This window comes from Corapipo altera, unplaced genomic scaffold (assembly GCF_003945725.1).
Source record: "Corapipo altera isolate COAL_440 unplaced genomic scaffold, ASM394572v1 107b, whole genome shotgun sequence".
Lineage (NCBI taxonomy): Eukaryota > Metazoa > Chordata > Aves > Passeriformes > Pipridae > Corapipo > Corapipo altera.
In genome coordinates this window covers 2,287,737-2,308,520 of record NW_020884951.1, presented here as the reverse complement: position 1 = coordinate 2,308,520, position 20,784 = coordinate 2,287,737, and the positions used below count along the sequence as shown (strand labels likewise).

At 56.9% G+C, this 20,784-nt stretch overlaps 1 protein-coding gene across 6 annotated transcripts in view; it reads left to right on the top strand.

Annotated features, from left to right (window-relative positions):
- The window catches only part of STARD8 (StAR related lipid transfer domain containing 8), a 45,092-nt gene extending 39,760 nt beyond the window's left edge, over nt 1-5,332 (top strand). For all 6 annotated transcript variants that reach the window (XM_027663090.1, XM_027663089.1, XM_027663093.1 and 3 more), the window contains 8 exons: nt 316-475; nt 747-945; nt 1,054-1,264; nt 1,468-1,582; nt 1,883-2,098; nt 2,412-2,629; nt 2,788-2,964; nt 3,528-5,332. In XM_027663090.1, the coding sequence (XP_027518891.1) occupies nt 316-475; nt 747-945; nt 1,054-1,264; nt 1,468-1,582; nt 1,883-2,098; nt 2,412-2,629; nt 2,788-2,964; nt 3,528-3,645 (1,414 nt within the window). In that variant the 3' untranslated portion in view covers nt 3,646-5,332. The remainder of the gene's footprint in view (nt 1-315; nt 476-746; nt 946-1,053; nt 1,265-1,467; nt 1,583-1,882; nt 2,099-2,411; nt 2,630-2,787; nt 2,965-3,527) is intronic.
- The last annotated feature ends 15,452 nt before the right edge of the window (nt 5,333-20,784 follow it).

The window sequence follows — 20,784 nt, the reverse complement described above, 5'->3', positions numbered from 1 at the left end:
GACCCCCAGGCATCTGGCGTTGTCTGCATCCAGGGGGCTCCTGGCATCATCTGCAGCCATGGGGGCTGCAGATGTTCGTGGGGTATTAAAAATGCTGCAGCAGCATGAGACAGTGGGACAGTATCATAGGCAAGTATCAAAGCATTTTGGCTTAATAAAAGATGCTGCAATTCCTGCTGGAATTCCAAACACGTCAGAAGTGTGTCTGTGTCTGTGTGTCTGTGTGTTTGTGAGTTCCCAGGGTCCCGCTCCCCCTGTGAGAGGTTGTTGAGGGCACTGATTGTTGCACTGATTTCTCTCTGTTCTACTCTGCAGGACTGTCCCCAAGTTCATGAAGAGGAGTAAAGTCCCTGACTACAGGGACAAGACTGTTTTTGGGGTGCCACCCATTGTCAACGTGCAGCGCACGGGGCAGCCCCTGCCCCAGAGCATCCAGCAGGCCATGCGCTACCTGCGCAGCCAGTGCCTGGACCAGGTGATGCTGCGACCACTGGGCAGGGTGCTGGGATTTGGGGACAAAAAAAAATAACTTTGGGGGTGCCTTTGTTCACCTCTGTGGTGTGTGGTGAAGTGGGACGGTGGGATTGTTTGTGGGAACCCCACACCCACTGGTGTCCCCTTGGCCATCCCTCACTCAGTGTCTCCTCTGGGTCAGGGGGAGGAGCTTTTTGGGGGACGGTGTCTTTGCCCGTCCCATGGGCGCTCACCCAGGCCGGTGCCCACTCACCCCCACTCTGCCCCCTCAGGTTGGCATTTTCCGTAAGTCAGGGGTGAAGTCCCGGATCCAGGCGCTCCGGCACATGAACGAGAGCAGCCCCGACAACGTCAGCTACGTGGGGCAGTCTGCATACGACGTGGCCGACCTGCTGAAGCAGTACTTCCGCGACCTGCCCGAGCCCATCTTCACCAGCAAGCTGACGGACACCTTCCTGCAGATCTACCAGTGTAAGGGCTGGGGAGGGGGGTCCCTCTGCTCCCGTGGGTGGAGGCATTGGGGGCGGGTGGGGGCTGCAGGCACGGCCCCACTAATGCCGGCGCTGCCCCTACCCACAGTCGTGTCCAAGGAGCAGCGGCTGCAGGCGGTGCAGGCTGCCATCATCCTCATGCCCGACGAGAACCGCGAGGTGCTGCAGACCCTGCTCTACTTCCTGAGCGACATCGCCTCGGCCGAGGAGAACCAGATGACTGCCGGGAACCTGGCCGTGTGCCTGGCCCCCTCCATCTTCCACCTCAACGTGTCCAAGAAGGAGAGCACCTCGCCCAGGTAAGGGCACCTCCCCATCACCCTTCCCTGCCTGCTGCAGGAGGAGGCCAGCGGGATGGGGTGATGGTGGGACACAGATGCTCTTGGCACAGCCCATCGCTCTGCCCTGCAGACTGTGAGTCCCCAGTGTGACATAAATCAGAGCCATGGGGGGCTAGGGGCGTGCAGTGCCCCCTGGTCCCAGCACCCCCTGCCCCCCACAGGGCCATACACAAGAGGGGCACCATGGGGAAGCCGGACCAGAAGGACCTTAACGAGAACATGGCTGCGACGCAGGGGCTCTCCCACATGATCACCGACTGCAAGAAGCTCTTCCAGGTGGGTGGCAGTGGTGTCCAGCCCAGCACTGCCCGTGGGAGGTGTGACCTCACTGGTGGGTGCAGTCCTGGGGTGACATGAGGGCACCCATCCCTAAGTGGGGCAGCTGCCACTGGCCAGTCACCCCAGGGGCAGAACCCAGTTTCATCTCCTGGTGGTGCAGGCTGTATGTCCAGGAGGGCTGTGTCCATCCTCCCCACTCCTTGGTGAGATGAGTTGTGGTTCTTTAGCTGCTCAGAACACTCAAAGTCCCTGCAGGATTCATTTGGCTCGCTGAAGTTGTGTGTTCTTGGTTTGCAGGTCTCCCACGACATCCTGCTGCAGCTGAGCAGCTCCTATATGGCTGCAGATGCTTATCCACACCCCCTGACTGACTTGGTATGCCAGGGGGAGAGCAAGGATCTGCACTCCTACTTCGAGCAGAGCGTCCAGAACCTGCTCAAAGAGTCATCAGAGAAATTCAAGGGGTGGCTGAGCAGCCCGGGGCCCCTGAACACAGAGCTGTCCTGCAAAAAGGTAAATGCCACAGTGTGGAGGGACTTGGGGACATGGGGAAAACGTGTATGGGGTGACCATGGGGATCTCCAGGCACCTACAGGCCTGCTGGCAACCCCTTGGTGCTTGTTCTCTTGTGCAAGGTGGGATCAGCAACCCTTTCCCTGGCCAGAGCGGGGACTGAGGGATGAAGGCTGCTCTGGGCCCAGCAGTCCTGGCAGAGAGCCCCCCACATTAGCAGAGAAGCTGGCTGCTGCCATCCAGTGCTCCTCCAGCAGCCAAAGCAGATCCCATGCCATCCCATCCCCATCAGCCCCTCACGTTGTCCCCTCAGGTCGGGGATGGGAACCCTCTGCGCCTGTGGAAGGTCTCCACGGAGGTCGAGGCCCCTCCTGCCACGGTGCTGCACCGGGTGCTGCGGGAGCGTCACCTGTGGGACGAGGACCTGCTGCAGAGCAAGGTGGTGGAGGCCCTGGACCAGGACATGGAGGTGTATCACTACGTGACGGACAGCATGGCCCCCCACCCGCGCAGGGACTGCATGGTGCTCCGGTGAGGGCGGGCAGGGACCCCGGCAGGGTTTGCTCTTGCTCTGGTGGATCCCACCTGCTCCAGCCCCATCTCCTACCCCCCGTGGGGGGCTCCCCCACCCCTCCGGTCCCACTGTGGGCCCTGCGTGTGGGCACAGAGTGACCCCTGCCCGTCCCCAGGCGCTGGCGCACGGACCTGCCGCGGGGAGCCTGCCTGCTCATGTCCCTCTCGGTGGAGCACGACAAGGTGCCGGTGGAGGGAGGCGTCAAGGCCGTTGTGATGAAGTCCCAGTACCTCATCGAGCCCAGTGCCATGGGCCGCTCCCGAGTGACCCACATCTGCAGGGCTGACCTCAGGTAACGGGGCCCTCGGTGCCACCGGGGCGGGGACAGAACACCAGGTCCTGGTGGGGCACCAGAGCTGCCCACCCCTCCATGGGCCTGGCCTGGCTCCTGCCCCACGGTCCTGCCTGCCCCGAGAGGAGGGTGCTGAGGGTGCTGGGCTGGGGCCAGGGTTTGCCTGCCGGGTGGGGACTGGACAAGGAGCCACCAGCTCAGTCAGTGCTGGCAGTTCCTCCCGTGGCTCTGAGGTGGCAGCTCCTGCAGAGCACCTGGGGTTCCCTGTGGGTCTGGAGCACGGCCTTGGTGCTGCTGAGCCGTGCTGGGGTTCAGGGGTGAGAGGGTGGGCTGGTGGAAGGGGCAGCCTGGTTGGGTCACAGATTTCCTCACACGTCTGAGGTGGGGATGGGGGAAGCAGGTCCCTGTCCTGGCACACAGTGCTCGTTCATCACCTCGTCCGTCCCTCCCCATGGGAGCTGTGCCGAGTGCCTGTCCCCAGCAAGGGGCACTGTGCTGCTCCATGGCAGGTGCCAGCATCCCTCCTGCCTGCTCATCCCTCTCCTGCCTCTTCCCTTCTTCAGGGGCCGGTCTCCCGAGTGGTACAACAGAGTCTTTGGCCACCTCTGTGCCATGGAACTGGCGAGGATCCGCGACTCTTTCCCAGCCCTGAGTCCCAGTGGCCCTGAGACGAAGATCTGAGGCGCCAGGAAGATGCTCTGTCCTGCCTAACATGGACTCGCCATGGATCTGGACTGGGGCTCTCAGCAGGGAGCACGGTGTGGGCAGTGCCCGTGGAGGGGGAGGCAGAGGCACATATTTATGAATGTCCTTTCACCCCAGGCTGGGCAGTCCCTGTCCCACCAGCCCTGAAGCGCTGCAGGGCAGATGTCCACAGAGGAAAAGCCACGGAGCCCCTGTCCCACAGGAGGGGTGGGGGAAGAGGAAGAGGGGCTGTGGGGTGACCCCAGGAGGGCAGCCTGCGGCAGGAGCTGGGTCCCCCAATGCTGGCTGGGAGCAATGGTGGGTGTGAAGGAGTGTGGAGCGAGGGGAGAGGACACAGTAGGATCAAGCAGAGAGGACAGGCCGTGTCCGCAGGTCGCAGAGCTGTGTCGGGAAGTGCAGGGGGGGCAGCGAGGCGTGGAGTGTGTCTGTGGTGTCACCCGGCAGGGACAGCCAGGGAGTCACGGTTTGGTAGTGGAAGAGGCTGCTGTTCTGGGAGGAGGGAGGCTCCCCACAGATACACAGGTACAGCTCGAGTGCCAGCCCCTGTTGAGGGGCAGAGGGAACCTGTTGCAGCTTTGGTGCTGAATTCATGGACGAAGCAGCCCTGTACTCCTGGGCCTCGCTCTTCCTTGGCTAAAAGCCCTCTTGTGCACTTCGTTTCAGTGGGGCTGGATGAACAATGTTCCAAGCCAAGCCCATCCCTCTTAACCAGCCAACTCGTTGTTTGGGTGGGGCAGGACATGTCTGGAGCCCCAGAGCAGCTGTCCCTGAGTGGGCTACAAGGGGAAAGGGCAATGCCTGGAAGGCAGGACAAAGGGAGGGAGAGAGGGACCCCCTGGAACAGCAGCTCCCCTTTCTTTGCTGCCATCAGGGTTCAGGGCAACACCCTGAGAGGGGAGAAGGGCAGAGCAGCACCAGCTGCTCCACGGCAGTGCCCGGGGCTGGAGGCACCATGAGGACAGTGCAGCAGAGCGTGGTTGCCCAGGCTGGGTCACCCCTGTGCCAGCTGCTGGCTCCAGCTCCATCCCCTCCTGGCTGCCGGGGGTGGTGGGAGATGGAGTTGTCCGGGAATCACCTTTTCAGGCAGCCACAGGGGCACAGCCCATGCCCTCTCCCTTCCACAAAGGTGTCCATTCCCCTTCCCATCCCTCCCTTCCCTCCATGCAGAAACTGTCCACCGAAGCTGTCAGCACATGGGAGACGACCTGGTTTCTCCATTCAGGAAGGGACTCAAATTCCCAGACACTGTTCCAACTGGAAAGCAACGCGACCCACGCGCTGGGGACCCCCAGTGTCAGTTTGGCCCTAACATGTCCTGTCTGTCTTTTGGTGAAAAAAGCACAAATCAGCTTCTAGTCTGTGTTTTTATATATATATATGTGTTTTATATATACATATATATATATAAATATAACTAACATTTGGGGGAGTGAATTTTCTCCTGATATTTTTTTAAAGTGTTTCTTTTTTTCTATCTATAAATACTTGTACAGGTGGAATATTAATATATAACTGGTGGCAGAGCTTAGCACCAGGTGATGCTCACTTAGAGCCAGATATTTTGTATTTAAGGGACTTTTGTATCATATAAAACTTCAACAATTGTTTGACTTGGATGGGGGCTGCTCTTCCCATCTGTGCAATTAATAAAGTACTAACAAGATCTGCTGGCTGATGAAGAAACCTTCGTGCTCAGAATTTCAACAGCACTGGAGCAGCCCAGGGCTGAGCAATGCATGTCCTTGGGGCTGCCCATGTGTGGGTGAAGGGACCCAAACCCAGCAGCTCCCACATCCAGCTGTGCTCCAGGGCCTTTCCAAGGGTTGGGGTTCACCTGGCATTGCCATCTGCTGTAGGGAGAGCAGCCTGAGGAGGAAGATGAGCATCCGGCATCGATCAAACATCAGTGATGATGATGAAGAACCACTTTGTGCCCGCCGTCCCTGGAGCAGACACCTCTCTCCACTGTTCTGGAAGCAGTGATGGAGAACATACTGGAGTAGATGATGATGGTGATGAAGGCTGTGAGATTCAAGCCTGGAGAGGAAGAAATGTCTCTCTGAGCATGATCTAAGTGTGGGACGAGCAGCAGTGGGACTCCTCAGGCTTTTAGCACCAGAGGGGGCAGAGACTGGTGGGCATCCCTGGCTCATCCAGAATCCAGCCCGAGCCTGGTGATGCCCATGGCCAGGGCTCCAGCTTCTGGCTGGAGAGGGGACCCTCCCAGTCCAGGATGGAGGGTAGAGCTGGCACCTCATCTTACGGGGTCCCAGCAGGATGGTAGCACCCTGTGGACCCACCCAGGCACCCCACTGGCAGCAGGGTGAGGGCCCTCTGGGCACTCCCACAGGGAACCCTGTCCTGCCGCACATCCGTGCCCGGGTCCCAAGTCCCCAGCATAGTTGAACAAAGGGGCTCTCCCCACTACACAGTGCTGCACTGGGTGCAGACACTAAAGAGCACCCAAAAGCCTCTGCAAAGCCAGCTGGAGGCATGCCAGGGCTTTTGGGCTCACAGACCCCAGCCACGCTCCCAAATCCACCTTTGCTCGGCGCCAGCAGCTGATCAGCCCAAGAGCGTTTTCCTCTAACCCCTGATTAGCACAAACGTTTAAAAATCAATTCTTTAATGAAATCCTCCAAGTCCCATTAACACAGATCCACATTTTTTCCACTGCACATTATTTGAGATTAATCTTTTCAAGCCTTCTAAAAGCCAACCCCCACAACTTCTACATTGGGAAATGACTGCAGAGCGGCAATGCCGGGCTCAGTTCGGCTTAATTGGAGATAAAAGGAGAGGAAATCATTCCTTATTAGCCAGTCAGGTAGGAGCTGTACTGTATTTAGAGTGCAAACAGCCCAGTTACAGGGAGGAAGACACACAGTTGTCTTTCATTACACATACTTGAAAATGTGTATCTGGGAAAAGTTATTGATTTTTTTCTCATTCCAAAGAGAAGCTGTAGCCCTCACAGACAGCTGTGTGGGCCATGCCCGCCCCAGGAGTGGTGCCTGTCCAGCCTGTTCATATGCTCATCCTTGGGGTCCTCAGGTCATTATCTCAGCCCAGGCAGAAGAATCTCTAACAGAGTGGCTCAGCCACAGCTCTCAGCACCCAGGGGTCTTGGTTGGTGGAATCTACCTGGCCCCATCACCTACCCAGTATCTACGTGAGCCCCACCACCTATCCAACATCTACCTGTCCCCACCACCTACACAACATCTACCTGGCCCCCACCACCTACACAACATCTACCTGGCCTCCACCACCTACACAACATCTACCTGTCCCCACCACCTATCCAACATCTACCTGGCCCCCACCACCTATCCAACATCTACCTGGCCCCCACCACCTATCCAACATGCCCCATAGGAACAGACATCACTGTATCACACCTGCACCAGGATGGGGACCCCACAGCTCTGCAACTTCTCCCTCCACAGGGGCACAGTGCTTCCCTTGCCCTAAATCAGCCCCAGCCAGGAGAGACCCTCCTGTCCCAGGGGATTTAAGCACTATCTTCATGCTGGGGGGCTTTCAGTGGGCTGGAATAACTTTCTCAGGGAATAGGAGTGAACTGGTTTCCCTTCCTGCATCCACATCCACCCCAGCCAGCAGCTCAGCACCACAGAGCCACTCTCCCCCACGACGCCACCAAGGGGAGGAGAATGGGAAAGAAAAGAAGCTCTTACCTTGTGGGTTGAGATATAAAAGTTTAATAATTAAAAAAAAATACTAGTAATACTAATGAAGAGATGCCCAGTACAATTGGTCACCCTCTGCTGTCACAGCACCTTACACCACATTTGTATTTCTTAATGTGAGCTTTGTTAATGGGCCAAAAATTTCCCACCCTGTGGCAGCAATCCTTGTCCAGAGCCTGGGATCACACCTCCCTCCAAGCCCCAGATGCTGTGTGTTGGACACCTCCCCACACAGGCTCAATTTCTGGGTGATGCAGCCCAACAATATGTTACAATACATCCCCGGGGGGCTCAGGAAGGGGATGTGCAACCGTGTAGCATAAATGTATATCCCGGGATTCCAAAGGTGTAACCTCCATGGCACAGCTCTGCAGTCATGTGCTGGGCAGCCCCGGCTCCAGCACGGCCACATCCCTGGATAGTGTTATGTTTGAGCAAACCAAGCCAGCTTTTCCCTTTTGCTTTGCTTTCCAGTGGGATAATCCCTTGGTTCTCACCCAGGCCTGGCTTCCCTGGTGTTTTTTCCCCCTCTGGATGAAACCCATGCTGCCCGCCTGGGATGGCAGTCACGCAAACTGGCACACTGGTTCCAGCATCCCTGTGGAACAGACATTGTCTGGTCCAAAGGCAAGATAGGAATTCAGGCATCCTCACTGTCTGACCCCACCCATGGGATGTTTGGGGCAAAAGTGTTCATTTTCTTATAAAAGAAAGTGCTGTGAACTCGTGCAGCACTCCCAGCCCTGCCCTGCACCCTGATGGACACGGCTCCTCAGGCTGGGATCACGCACCCAGCTCAGACAGGGGCCTGCCTTGTGGCCTCCTGTGGGATGGTGAGTGGTCCCAGCAGGAATCCTGAGGGATCAGCCCACTTCAGAACACAGACTACCCATCTGCAGCTCCCAGCTGGTGGCACCTCGGCCAGGCCCTACATTCCTTTTCTGTCCTCGGATCTAGGAGGGGATCCTTCCTCCCGGCAGAAAGGAGATGGAAGAAGGCAAATGGGAGAAAACAGTGCTTTAACTGGTGCTTTGAAAGTTAAATAGGAACATGGACAGAGTCGTTCTGGAAACAGAGATTGTATAAATCTGATCAGACTCTGTAGGTAAGTGAAGCCAGATGGTCCCTGTGGGAAGGGGAAGGACCTGGAAGAAATGGGAGACCAAGTATTTCTTTGGAGACAGGATACGTTTTAGGCAGCATAACTACAAGAACATTTGGGAAAGGTGCTCAGAGGATGCTCCAGCTCTCCTTTCAGTTACAGCCAACCCGGCAGTCCCATGGTTTTTAGTTGGGATCCCTGCTGTGTTGCAGAAGCCATCAGGGGATCCCATCCCCCTGTCTCCGGCCGGTCTGTCCTCAGCACACGCGACTGCTGCGCTCAGAGCTGGGGCAGCTTCCGAGGGACCCCGGGGACACGCCCAGGGTGACAACACACATCACCGTGCTCACAAGTGCAACTCATTTTTATGACATCCTGTTTCTGCTGGGGGCCATGACAAAGGAATCTGTTCCTCCTTTCAAGGAAGGAACACGCCACGTCACCTGACAGAGGTGTGTGTGTTCCTGGCACAGCTGGCACACCCCGGGCTCCTGCCGCCCCGAGCCTGCTCTGCTGGCACTGCGGGGAGAGAAACAGTTTCCTCAGTGCCACTGGAAGAGGCAACTCCCCCATGGGTGCCCTCCCAAGGGCTGCCTCTGGAGCCCAGCTAGGAGTTGGCATTTCAGCACCTTGGTCTAGCCATCCTCAGCTGCTAAAAGCTTCCAACACTTTCCTCACGTCCCTTTTTCCCCTCCAGTGCCCCTGTGGGGTCTCAGCCACTTTATCCAATCCTGGCTCTCCTTAGTCCTTTCTTTGTGTGGTATTTATATTGCAAGAGCCTCTCCTACTCCAACAGCACCTGGATGGACACTGATGACCCCTTGGCTTTCCAGCACCTGGAAGCTCTATCACTGCACTGTTTCTCCCTTTCCTTTATTCCAAGGTTTTATTTCTGGTAGGTTGCTCCTGCTTTAAACAGCCAGAGGGCTCTGCTTGGCTATAAACACATCCTAGGGACAGCAAGCAGATGTCCCTCCTTGTCTCTGCTCCCCCAACACCCCTGTCTCCTCTTCCTCTCTGTGTTTCTTCCCAAACTATCCAGGATTTTTACTATCTATCATCAAATCCCTTTGTCACCTGGTGTGAGCTTATCATCTTCGTTATTTTATCAATATAACAAAAAAAACCCCCTAAACCCAACAGCGTCACAACCTCCGGCTCTGACTGTGATATCTCCAGAAAGTACAGCCCCTCCCCGGAAAACCTGCTTTTCCCAGAAACACTCCTGGCATCCCAGCCCCAGCTCCACATGTGGAAACAACGTTTGCAATAATAATCAAACCTTTAGCAAACATCATTAAAACCAACTTGCCAACGAGCAGAAATAATTACCAGGTAATTACTCTATGGACAGCCAAGCAGGAAATGCACAACAGAGTTTTCTCCATGTTAAACAGGGAAACACAGGAAGGGAAAAGAAGCACCAAAGGGCAAAAGTTGCTGCTTAAACCACAAAATGAGGAGAGAAACGCTCGTTTCGGCCCCACCCACCTGCTGCTTGTCTGGCCTCGTGCAGGGGACTGAACCCCCAGCTCCGGGAGCTTCGGCATTCCCAAGGCTGGGATCTGCAGGCACAGCCGGCTGTGTTGTCTTGTTGCTCTGCCCCTGCTCCTGATGTCGTGCCCACAGCAGGACATGGCACTCTGCTGCTCCCCTGCTCCCTGCGCTGGAACTCAGACATCCACACCAGGCTGCTCTGGAGCACTTTGGGAGAGCTTTAGAGCACCATTCCCAAAAGGCTCCAGCACAGGAGCACCCCAGGTGCTGATGATCTACCCACCCAACCAGCTGCTGGTACTTTAACAACTTCGCCTGCAGCCCCTCGAATTGCTAAAAGCAAGCGAGGAATTTTTCCCTTTTCCCACCGGACTTCTTCCACTCTCTCTGCACATCCCCGTCCTCCTCGGCCGTGCCGGCAGGTTCCGCGGGTGGGCAGCGTCCTCCTGGGGGGAAAACCAGTCACAATAAAACTGGTGGCAGTTTTGGGCGCCGCGGGGAGCGGATTATGCAAATGAGGACATCCGCTTTAATGGCGTTCCAAGATTTTTAGTCAAATTTAATTACCTTCCGCCTTCCTCCTCTCTGTGCCTGTCCCTGATCAAATTAAAACAAACAACCCCCAGCAGAGTGTTTGTGACAGGAATCGTGTTGGAGACTAATTAAAACCTGACAATCGTCACTGTGATGAGCCCGGCAGCCGCCTGTGCCAGGCGGAGGGGGGACAGGGCAGGTGGCACAGGGACAGGGCAGGTGGCACAAGGACAGGGCAGGTGGCACGGCACGCTCGGCACTGGATGCTCCCCATGGCAGCTCATTACCCGCCCACTCCCGATGCCACCAACAGCTCCTGCCCGTGCCACAGCCGGCTGGGAGGCAGCTGGAGGGGGGAACACGTGAGTCTCAATTAACTTCAGCAATAATTTAATGAACTAATTAATAAACCCACGCGGCACCTTCTCGGGATGCTGCGGAGGCTGGCGGGGTGAGCTCTGTGTGGGGGCTGCCATCTGCCATGGCACTGGGAGCTGGGGAGCGGGGGCAGCTGGGCTGGGCACCCTGTCACACGTCTGTCTCCATTAGAGAAGTGGCCTTTGGCACATGGGGGCTCAGGCTGGCCCTGGCAGCTTCCCCCGGCCCTGCTCAGCTCCCCCCATCCCAATCCAGAGTGGGCTTCATGATCCTGCTTCATTTCCCCTCTCCTGCATTCCCCCAGGTTTGGCCTTGGTGTGGAGCAACCCCCACTGTGTCCTCTCAGGGTTGTGCCTTTTTCCCTATTGTTTCCAGTGCCTGTGTGCCCCCAGTGCCCGCTGGAAGCGAGCTGGCAGCTCTGGCTCCCTATCTCCCTGGCCACACGGGTCCAGCTGGGATGGGGAGGACAGATGGATGTTTGCAGGATGTTTGTGGCCGAGCAGCCGGAGGGAACAATCCCCGTGTGATGAACCAGCCGTGACCTGACCCCTCACAGCCTCTCCTGTCCTCAGGGGTGTCCTTGTTACGGCATCGATGAAGTCACTAAGTGATCCTCGTTAATATTCCCCTAAATCAATGGGTCCTGGCGCTGTCACACACTGGCTGGTTCCAGTATTTTAGTTGGGAGAGTTCTCAAGGGGAGCTGGGCTCATTAATTAAATCCATCTAATCAATCTGGCCTGCAAGGGCACCGGTTATTTATTCATCAGAGGCTGCACTGTGCAGCTCAGGCGATCTGAGAGGCAGTAAATAAACATGGAAATGGAAAGCTGAGGCAGCAGAGTTTGCCTGGGCCTGGGAGATTTCGGAGCTGGGTCAGATAATATGGGATCATGCGTTTAATTTAACAAAATCCAATAAAAAGTGCATCTGGACTGACCTACACCCCTGGGATGAGGGAGCTGCCAGAGCTGCCAGGGGACAAGCCCTCAGGGGTCGGGGTGGGCAGTGTCGTGGGGGGTGTGCCCAGCCCCTGCCCTCTCCCGACACCCACCCGTGTCCAACCTGCAGGGAGATGCTGGGGCAAGGGGAGCACCAGGCTTGGCCAGGGCGGGCGGGACTTCCCAGAGCCCATCACAGCTGCCCACGGACCGACCTGCTCATCCCCTCTGTGCCGGGGATCCCACAGCACCGTGGGGCTCATGTGTTCCGGGGAAGTTAATTACAAGGAGAGCCTTTCAGGAATTAGGGAAGAGGCAAAATTCAGCTGATGGATGGGAAAACAAGGGAGGGCGATATGTCACTTTTCAGCTCATTGTTTGCAGAACTATTCTCTGCTCTAGTGTAAAATGCCAAGAGAGCTGAGCTGTCGGGAGTGGATGAGCTCCCTCCCAGCCTGCCTAAGCCTGGTTTTGCCATTGCTGGAAACCAGAGTCATTTCAATATCCTTGTGAATGCAGAGACTTGCAAATCAGCACTGAATAAAACATTGCTGGCCTGAGTGAGGCACGTCTGAACCCTTGATCCAACAGGTTTGGTGTCTCTTGCAGCTTGGAAGAACTGATATATCCATTCTCCCATCTTGGTTTTTACCCCGAAGAAGGTGGATTAACAGCCACGGTGCTGGGATTGCCTGAGAGCTTTTCCCAAGGAAAGGCAGAGGGTTTCTGAGGCATGAGGGCAGGAACCCTCTGTCCAGCAGCCTCTGGGAATTTTCACCAGCCTTAGGGATGATCCTGCTGCAGGCAGTGCCTGAGGGATTCATGGATACCACTGGTGGCACAGCTAAATACAGGTGTGGGGAGTGTGGGGAGTGTGGGTGTGCAAATACCAAAGGGCAAGTGTTGTCAGACAGGTACAGGTGAGGATTAAGGTGTGAAGTGAGCCAAGCAGCTGGTAGTGGTGAGCTTGTGGGAATGGCAGCCCAGGGAACAGAGACACTGGGATGGGGTCAGGGCAGGAGAAGGTCAGGGACCCGCAGGGAGGATGGGAGGAGAATGAGGTGCCAGCATGCCTGGTGTGCCTGTGCAAACAGAGCCGCCTTTGCACCTCTGCAGGGGCTGAGGAAGAGAGGGCTGGGGGGAGGAAAACCTCCAGAACAGGAGCATGGGAAGGAGGACTGAGGGAGAGCATGGCAGGGCCACAGCTGAGTACAGGCAGAAGAGCAGAGGGCAACTGTGACTGGGCCATGGTTGGGGGTTGACGCTGAGCCCCCCAAGCACAGGAATGTTGGGAGCTGGGGTTTGCTCCCAGCCCCCTCCCAGCGGAGGGAGGGGGTTTCCTGAGACAAGGGAGGGCAGGGGGTAGAGGAGGCCTTGGCGCTGCTGTTGGTGGTCTAAGCCAGACTCTGCATGAAAAAAGGTAATTCAAGTGTGGGTGGGTGCTGAGGCTGTCAGGGTGCAGGGAGGGGCACAGGATTAGCCTGTAAATCATAATAAATTAATATGCAAAGCTGGGGAGAAGGGTTTTTCTCACCACAGCTCCCTCGCAATGTGAGAACTATGACTTGGATGTCACCCCACCACCAAGCTAGCTTCCCAAAGTCCCAGACCCTGTAACCTGGAAAACTTCTGCAAAGAGAAGTGGAAACTTCTAAAAGGGATATGGGCCCACATTTTGTAAGTGCTCTGCCACTGAGGAATGGAAACCCTTTTGGGAACAGCTGCTGTGGAGGGGACCAGCTGGGCAGAGCAGGAGGGTGCCCCAGCCTCCTCCTCCTCCTCCCTGTCTCCAGGGTGAGTTGGGCTGGCAGAGCCCACAGCCCTCCCTCTCAGCTTATCCGGCACAGCAGCATCACCTCCGGCCCCGGGGACAGGTCCCTGCAGAGCCAGGGCAGGGCTCTGGGATCCCCTTGGGGGGCTTTGCCAGGGGGCCAGGAGCCAGACCTGCCCGAGCTGCCCACCCCCTCTCCCAGCTCCTGCATCCCCCGGGGCTGGGATGGTTCCTGCGGTACCTGCGGTTTTCCCCTCCCACTTTCCTGGGAGTTTTCCTGGGAGTGGAGCTCTAATGAGAGGAACACAAACTGTTAAGTAGTTTCAGCCATGAAGAAAGAATTGAGGTTCACGTCCAGGTTTGGTCTAATCCAGTGTTTTTCTGAGCTGGTTTCTCCCCCCCCGTCCCTGACTCCCAGTGATTCACCACGAGCTCAGTACTTCTGAGTTAACACAACACACTTGGCTGCTGGTTGATGGTTTTATTAATTCTGGACTTGTTCTGATGAAGATCTGTCCTATCTGGAAACAAAATGCTTTTATCATGTGTCCCAAGTTTCTGGCCAACCCCTTGGTCTCCAAGCTCGCCTGCGATGAGGGCAAGATCATGAGGAACAATAAATCCAGTCTTTCAGACATTTTTCCCTCAGAAAGCCCAGCCACACCTGCCTGAAGGATGCCCTGGGCAGGGGATGGGGAGAAGCCAGTCCATTGGTGTCACCTGTTACACAGCAAAGCACAAGAGCTGCATTACTGGGATGAGCAAAACACATTCCCCAGTGCAGTGTGTTTCCAAAATCCCTGAATGGAAAATCCATAGGCCTGGAAAAGAACGCATTTGTTCTCTCACTGTCTCCATCGTTAGCTGGAGGAGTGCGCCTTCTCCAGGGGCTGCAGTGGGAAGACAGATGGTGAGAGTGACTCCAGCTGTCAGTCCCTGGGGACATGCGGAGGAATCAGTGTTTGGCATCTGATTTAGCTCTGCTGCCTCCTCGAGTCACCGCTGTCCCTCGCTCTGAAAGACGTGTGTGCTTCTGAGACAGATAAATTAAACCTCGCACGCGCTCCTTCCCTCTGAAATGTCAGCTGCCAGCTTGTCATGAGGATTCCAATGGGTCTGGGTTCACTCCCTGGAATCTGGATGTCTGCCTCCTTCCCCTTCCAGGGCAGAGTTACACTGGCCCGGGAGAGGACCTGCAGCCAACCCAGGCAGGCAGAGCTGGGGCCTGCAGGCAGAAGTGGGCAGGGACAACTTCTTGAAAAAGGGGAGCCTGTGGGGACCATCCTCTTTCCAGTGCTGGCTCTGGAGCTGGGGACAAGCCAAAGGGAGCCTGGCTTAGGGGACAGCTGTGTTATGTGGGCAGGGGACACCTGAGAAACAGAAACACTGGGGAGGAGAAGAAAGAGGAGGAGGAGGAGGCAGACATTCCATGAGAATCCCCATCTGTAGGGAGAGGGAGTGGGGTCCAGGGCTATAACACATCCCAGATGAGGTGGGAAGAGCTCACCAGAGCATGAGTCACTGCAGCAGAGGGGAGAGCAACTCTGATAAGATGTGAAGCAACTTCCCTGGGCTATTTAATCTTCATTCACTGACTGTGCCAGCGTGAGTCTTGCACAAGGGTCCCCTGGGGAACCTTGGCATTCAAACCCCTCCGTTGGCTGCTGGACAGTCCTTGTGTCCTTCCTGGGCACATGGCAGTGAGGTTCTGGTGCCCACAGAGAGTGTGGGGCAGGGAGAGAAGGCAGCTGCCTGCAGGGCCAGCCCAGATGAGGCTGGCTCTGGACACTCCAGGAGATCCCATTCCCAGCACAGACAGGACCCATTGCACCCCCACTGGCACAAGTAGCTGAAGTTAAAGGGCCTGTGTTGATGGCGGGTTGGTATAAGCTCCAAAGCTTATGGCTTTGAAGATGGTTACATCCCATCTCATAGAATCAAGGAATCGCAGGATAGTTTGGGTTGGGAAGGGACCACAGGCAGGGACACTTTTCTCTAGCCCAGGCTGCTCCAAGCCCTGTCCACCCTGGCCTTGGACACTTCCAGGGATGGGGCAGCCACAGCTTCTCTGGGCAACCTGTGCCAGGGCCTCCCCTCCCTCTGAGTAGTCTCAGTCTTCTGTTCTTTCCCACTGTGCTTCTCTGCCCGTGTCCCTCATCTCTCTCAAACTTTTGTGGAGCCACCTGTGGGTCCTTCATGGCTGTGGGTCTGTCTGTGGGCACGGGTCCGTCCGTGGGTCTGTCCGTGGGTCCGTCCGTGGTGCGGGTCCGTGCCCGCAGTGGCCGCGCGGGGGCAGGCGGAGACCGCGCGTGGGGCCGGGCTGTCGGTCCTGCGGGAATCTCTCCGGAGGGGCGCGAGTCCTGGAGCGGCGGGAGCCTCGCGGGCTGCGGTGCCCTCGGAGGGTCCGGGGGCTCTCCGGGGAGCGGTGGGACAACGAGCTCTGGAACCGACCCGACCCAGGGCTAAAGGGAAGGAATCCGGCGGAAACGGGCTCCCGAGCGCATCCAGGGGGTGAAGGGGGAACTGGGAGCCTGACGGGACAGGGGAGGCGCGGGCGGAGGATGGGGCCCATGACGGGGTGCAGAGAGGAGCCTGCCCTGGGACCAGGTCCCCAGACTGCTCCAAACTCCCCGCTCCGAGCTGGGGTTCCTGTTTGTGTCCGTCCCGGAGCCGGAGCTGGGCCGTGGGGATGGACGTCCCCGCTCGGGGTTCCCACGGACAGACACCTCCAGAGTCACTCCCGTGTGTGCTGCCTGGGGCCAGCGCCCGCTGCTGCCAAGAGCATCCCCTTCCGAAGCTGTTTTGCCCCCATCTTGGGTTTATTCCCAATCTGCCTCGCTCCGGTCGGTCACTGCACACGCCCGTGTGAAAGCGGGATCTTTGTTTCGGGGTGCGGGGCCGGCGCATGCCACACCTGCCACCAACATCCCCTCCTGGGCTGCCGCGGTTGCCAGGGCGATGGATATGATGTGATAAACAGAGGGAAATGGGGATGACGCCAGCTGGGAAAGGGCAGAATGGATTTTATTTCACGTTTATTGAAGCACAAATTGCCGTAAGAACCAACTTCCTTGTGAGCAAACAAGGGAAGCCGAGACCCTCTGGGCTGTGTGGGTCTCCCTGGGCTCCAGAGCAGCCTTTCAGCCAACATCCCTGACCTGCTGCTTGAGCCGAGCTGTGGGTTTTCCGTGGAAATGTCTGTTTACATTTGGAAACAGATCTTGGGGTGTTTGGGAAGGCTCTGCTGGCAAGTGTGAGGCTGGGATGGCCACAGCAGGACGCTCTGCTGGGACCTGCAGCACGGGAGGCAGGGAAGAATCCTGTGACTCCAGGGGGAACAGGAGAGCTCTGCCACCTCTGACCAAGCTGGAAGGAGGCTCCAGAAGAGATTATGGCCAATCTAACAGCAAATGAGGAAAAAGAAGTCCCACATTTTGCATTTATGTTTGCACAAGCTCTGGTGGTTGATGTATTTCCATTTCTTTCTCCCACCTTCCTGGGCTCCACAATGTAGGGTTGGAGAGACAAGAAAGACATTGAGAGGCTGGAGCCTGTCCAGAGATGGGAGCTGGGGAAGGGGCTGGAGCAGCAGGAGCAGCTGAGGGAGCTGGGGGGGCTCAGCCTGGAGCAAAGGAGGCTCAGGGGGGACCTTCTGGCTCTGCAACCCCCTGACAGGAGGGGGGACCTGGGGGGGATCGGGCTCTGCTCCCAGAGAACAAGGGACAGGATGAGAGGGAACGGCCTCCAGCTGTGCCAGAGGAGGCTGAGGCTGAATATTAGGGAAACCTTCTTTCCCAAAAGGGTGGTGAGGCACTGGAAGAGGCTCCACAGGGCAGAGGTGGAATCACCATCCCTGGAGGGATTTAACAGATGTCCCCTGGAAGGGTTACAGCAAAGGAGTTTAGGGAAGATCAAGTACCTTGGAGATGAATTTCCGTCTGTAGGTAACAGTACTCACGAGGGGCTGGTGCTCTCCATGTGTCCCTGTGTGTCCCTGACACAGCCCCTGCCATACAGATGGTTTCTGGTCGGAGCTGCAGCCCAGGAGCAGGGATGATCTGGCAGAGGTAATGTTATCCTCGTGGCAGATGGAATTGCATTTACTGATTTTCAGACCCAGGAGGGCCCATGTACAACTATCTGGTCTGATCTGCAGGGAGGGGAGGGCTGCTCCAAGTGGAAAGGCCAGTGGAAAATGAGCCAAGGAATGCTGATCTGCACAAAGTCTTCCCAGGTACCCCACTCCACACAGCTCCTGCTGTCCTGCTTCCAGGCCATCCCACTGTGGGTGAAATGGAGAAGCCCTCGAGGAATTTTAAAGTGTCTACAGGAAATACCTGAAACTCTCTGCATCAGGAAATGGAAGTGGAGGAGTTTGAGTGGCCACAAGGGCCGGGACACAGGCCTGGAGCATCCTCAGGCTGCAGCGGCTGCAGCTGAGGACGTGAGGGAAGGGGATCATCCACAGATGGTGAAACAAGGGGAGGGATCCTCTGCACTCCCTCACAAAGGCCTTGGTTGGATAATCCCCTGAGGAGAGGGAAAATGTGCTTGCTGGTGCTGATGTGGATCATTTATGGGTGAAATTATTAGTGATTTGTGTTTTCAGTCAGCTGGACAAGAGCAAAAATCCATGGAGAGGCTGAAGCAGAAGCCAGGATCCATGGCTGTGCACCTCCTCACCATGCCCCTCTTTGCCTGCTATTCCCCACTCAACTGCTCTCTCCATCCATCCCAATGGATGGATGAGCTCAGAAGCAGCTCCAGCCTGCCCGGGACATGTCCCACAGTCAGGACAGACAGGAACCCACAGCCAGAGGTGTCCAGTACTCCTGGACCCCTGACCCACCAGAGACCTTCTGAGAAAAGAGATGGGGAGTGTCCTGACAAGTGCCTTGGGTAGAGGAGGAGCAGGAGAAGGAGGAGGAAGAGGAGGAGGAGGAGGCAGCAGGGTGAGGACACACATCCATTGTTGGGAGCCTGTTGGGAGCTGAGCAATCCCCCCTCGCCCTCTGGTCTCCTCGTCAGTGACGAACACGTGCACCAAGGGCCACCACAATGAAATATATATTTATAGCAATCATCATTATTATTCTTTCACCAATTTTCTCTCCCGTGGATGGAGCCTGGCAGAGACTTCAGAGCAGGCAGAACTGCTAAAGCAGAAAGTAATGGTGCCCCCAGGACGAATAAACGGAGCACTTCAAACCAGCAGATGCTGCGGAAAGCCCCAGTGCAGGAAATATCTGCGGAATGAATCGGGAGGTTTATGGAGCTGGGGCTGAAGGGCTGTTGGGATGTTTCACCAGCCCGGGAGGGGAAGGCAAATGAGGGAGGATCAGAGACTGGCTCCTCGGGGTGTGGGTACCAGTGCCTGGGGCTGTGGGTACCAGTGTGGGACAACATTCCTCGGTGATTTTGGGGTCTGATGTCAGCCCTGATAGGAAACATAGACTACTCCCTGCCCATGGGTTCCCCAAATTGCCTGTGCAGGGACCAGTGCCTCAGTGAAACCCTAGGAAGAGCTGAGAGGTCCGGGGTGGGCACAGGGAGGCCAGCCCTGGGAAAGGAAGGAGAGGGCTCTGACAGGTGAAGGAACAAGAGCTGAGCAGCAATAACTGCAGGCAGCACTCTGGTGGAGAATGAGAGGCCCCTGCCTCTCGCCCTCCTCACAATTTCCAGCTCCATCTATACCCACTCTCCATGCTCTCTGTGTGCCTGGTTTGGGGAGCCCTGGGCAGCACCCCAGGAGATGGGACCCAAAGGACAGAAGGCATCACTGACTGTGTGCAGCCACAGCCACCACTCCTGCCCCGTGCCAGCAAACAAAAAAATCAATAAATCAAGAAAACAAGGTTCCTGTCCTGAAAAGCCTTCAACCTCTGCTGGGAAGAGCTCAGGCAATCCAGCAACAGCTGGGACAAAGGCATTCCTGCATGTGCTGCTGAGGTTTGGCACGTGTCTCCTAGTTCCAGGTTGGGTTTTTTTTATAGTATGTCATAAAATAATGTTCTATATTCTATATATTTTTATGGCCGGCAGGAGAGCAGTAGAGGGCAGGGATGGCGGAAGGCTGGCCAGGAGGAAGGAGGCTTTGGGGAAGGAGTCTCCAGAGGAGCACCAAGACAGGCAGGTACTCTGGGAGCAGGGCCTGGTGCGGTGTGGCGCGGGATCAGGGTGGGCAGGCAGTGAGGGCAGTGCCTGGATGTCTGCAGGGGGATTACCTGGGGCACAGCACGGTCAGAGCGGGGCGGGGGAAGGAGTGAGGGCTGGAGATGGGGTACAGCCCCGGCTGGCTTTGCCCAGGGGCGTGTGAGAGGAAATCCCACGCTGTGGGCTGGGATGGCAAGAGTGAGTACATCTGAAGATTTTTTGTCCGCTCACAGGTGCTGTGTTGTAACAGCTAGAAAAGTGTGGGGAGATGAAACATTCTGAAAAATTGCCCTCAGCCTGGCCCTCGGGTCCCTCGGAACGGAGGTGATGGTGATGGCACCTTGGCACCATGGACAAGCCCTTGGCTTTAGCCTGAGGCTGCAGAGGACTGACCTTACCCAGAGAGCCACCCCTTGGTGGGTGAGGGAACACGAGTCAGTGACAGCAAGACCTGAAGATAAGTTTTCAGGGAGTAAAATGTTTCTGGGAGTCAAAGAGTGCAGGGTTTTGGTGAGACAATCCAGAGTGTCAGGACTCAGGTGCTGTTTTCTCCACTTCTCACCAGTGTTCCCATGCCATCTCACTAGTGGCAGCGTCCCAGGACCTGCTCTGTCCCCGCAGCCCCACACTGGCACGGGTGCTGTGGGGTTCAGCAGCAGAGCCAGGCCGAGCTGTGCCGGGAAGGGCACCGTGTGGAGCCAGCGCCAGGCTGGCACCCAGCCCTTGGCTGCATGATGGGGATCATTAGATGCTTAATTTTTAAGATGTTCACTAACTTTATGGGCTCTTTCCTGGCCAAGTGTGGAAGCTTACCTGTGGTCTCCGTGGTGTCTGTGGGCCGGCGCTGCCAGGGGAGTGAAGCAGGCGTGCCAGGGCCTGTGCCAGGGCCTGTGCCAGAGCCTGTGCCAGGGCTGTGCCGGGGCTGTGCCAGGTCTGTGCCGGGGCTGTGCCAGGTCTGTGCCGGGGCTGTACCGGGCCTGTACTGGGGCTGTGCCAGGGCTGTGCCAGGGCCTGTGCCAAGGCTGTGCT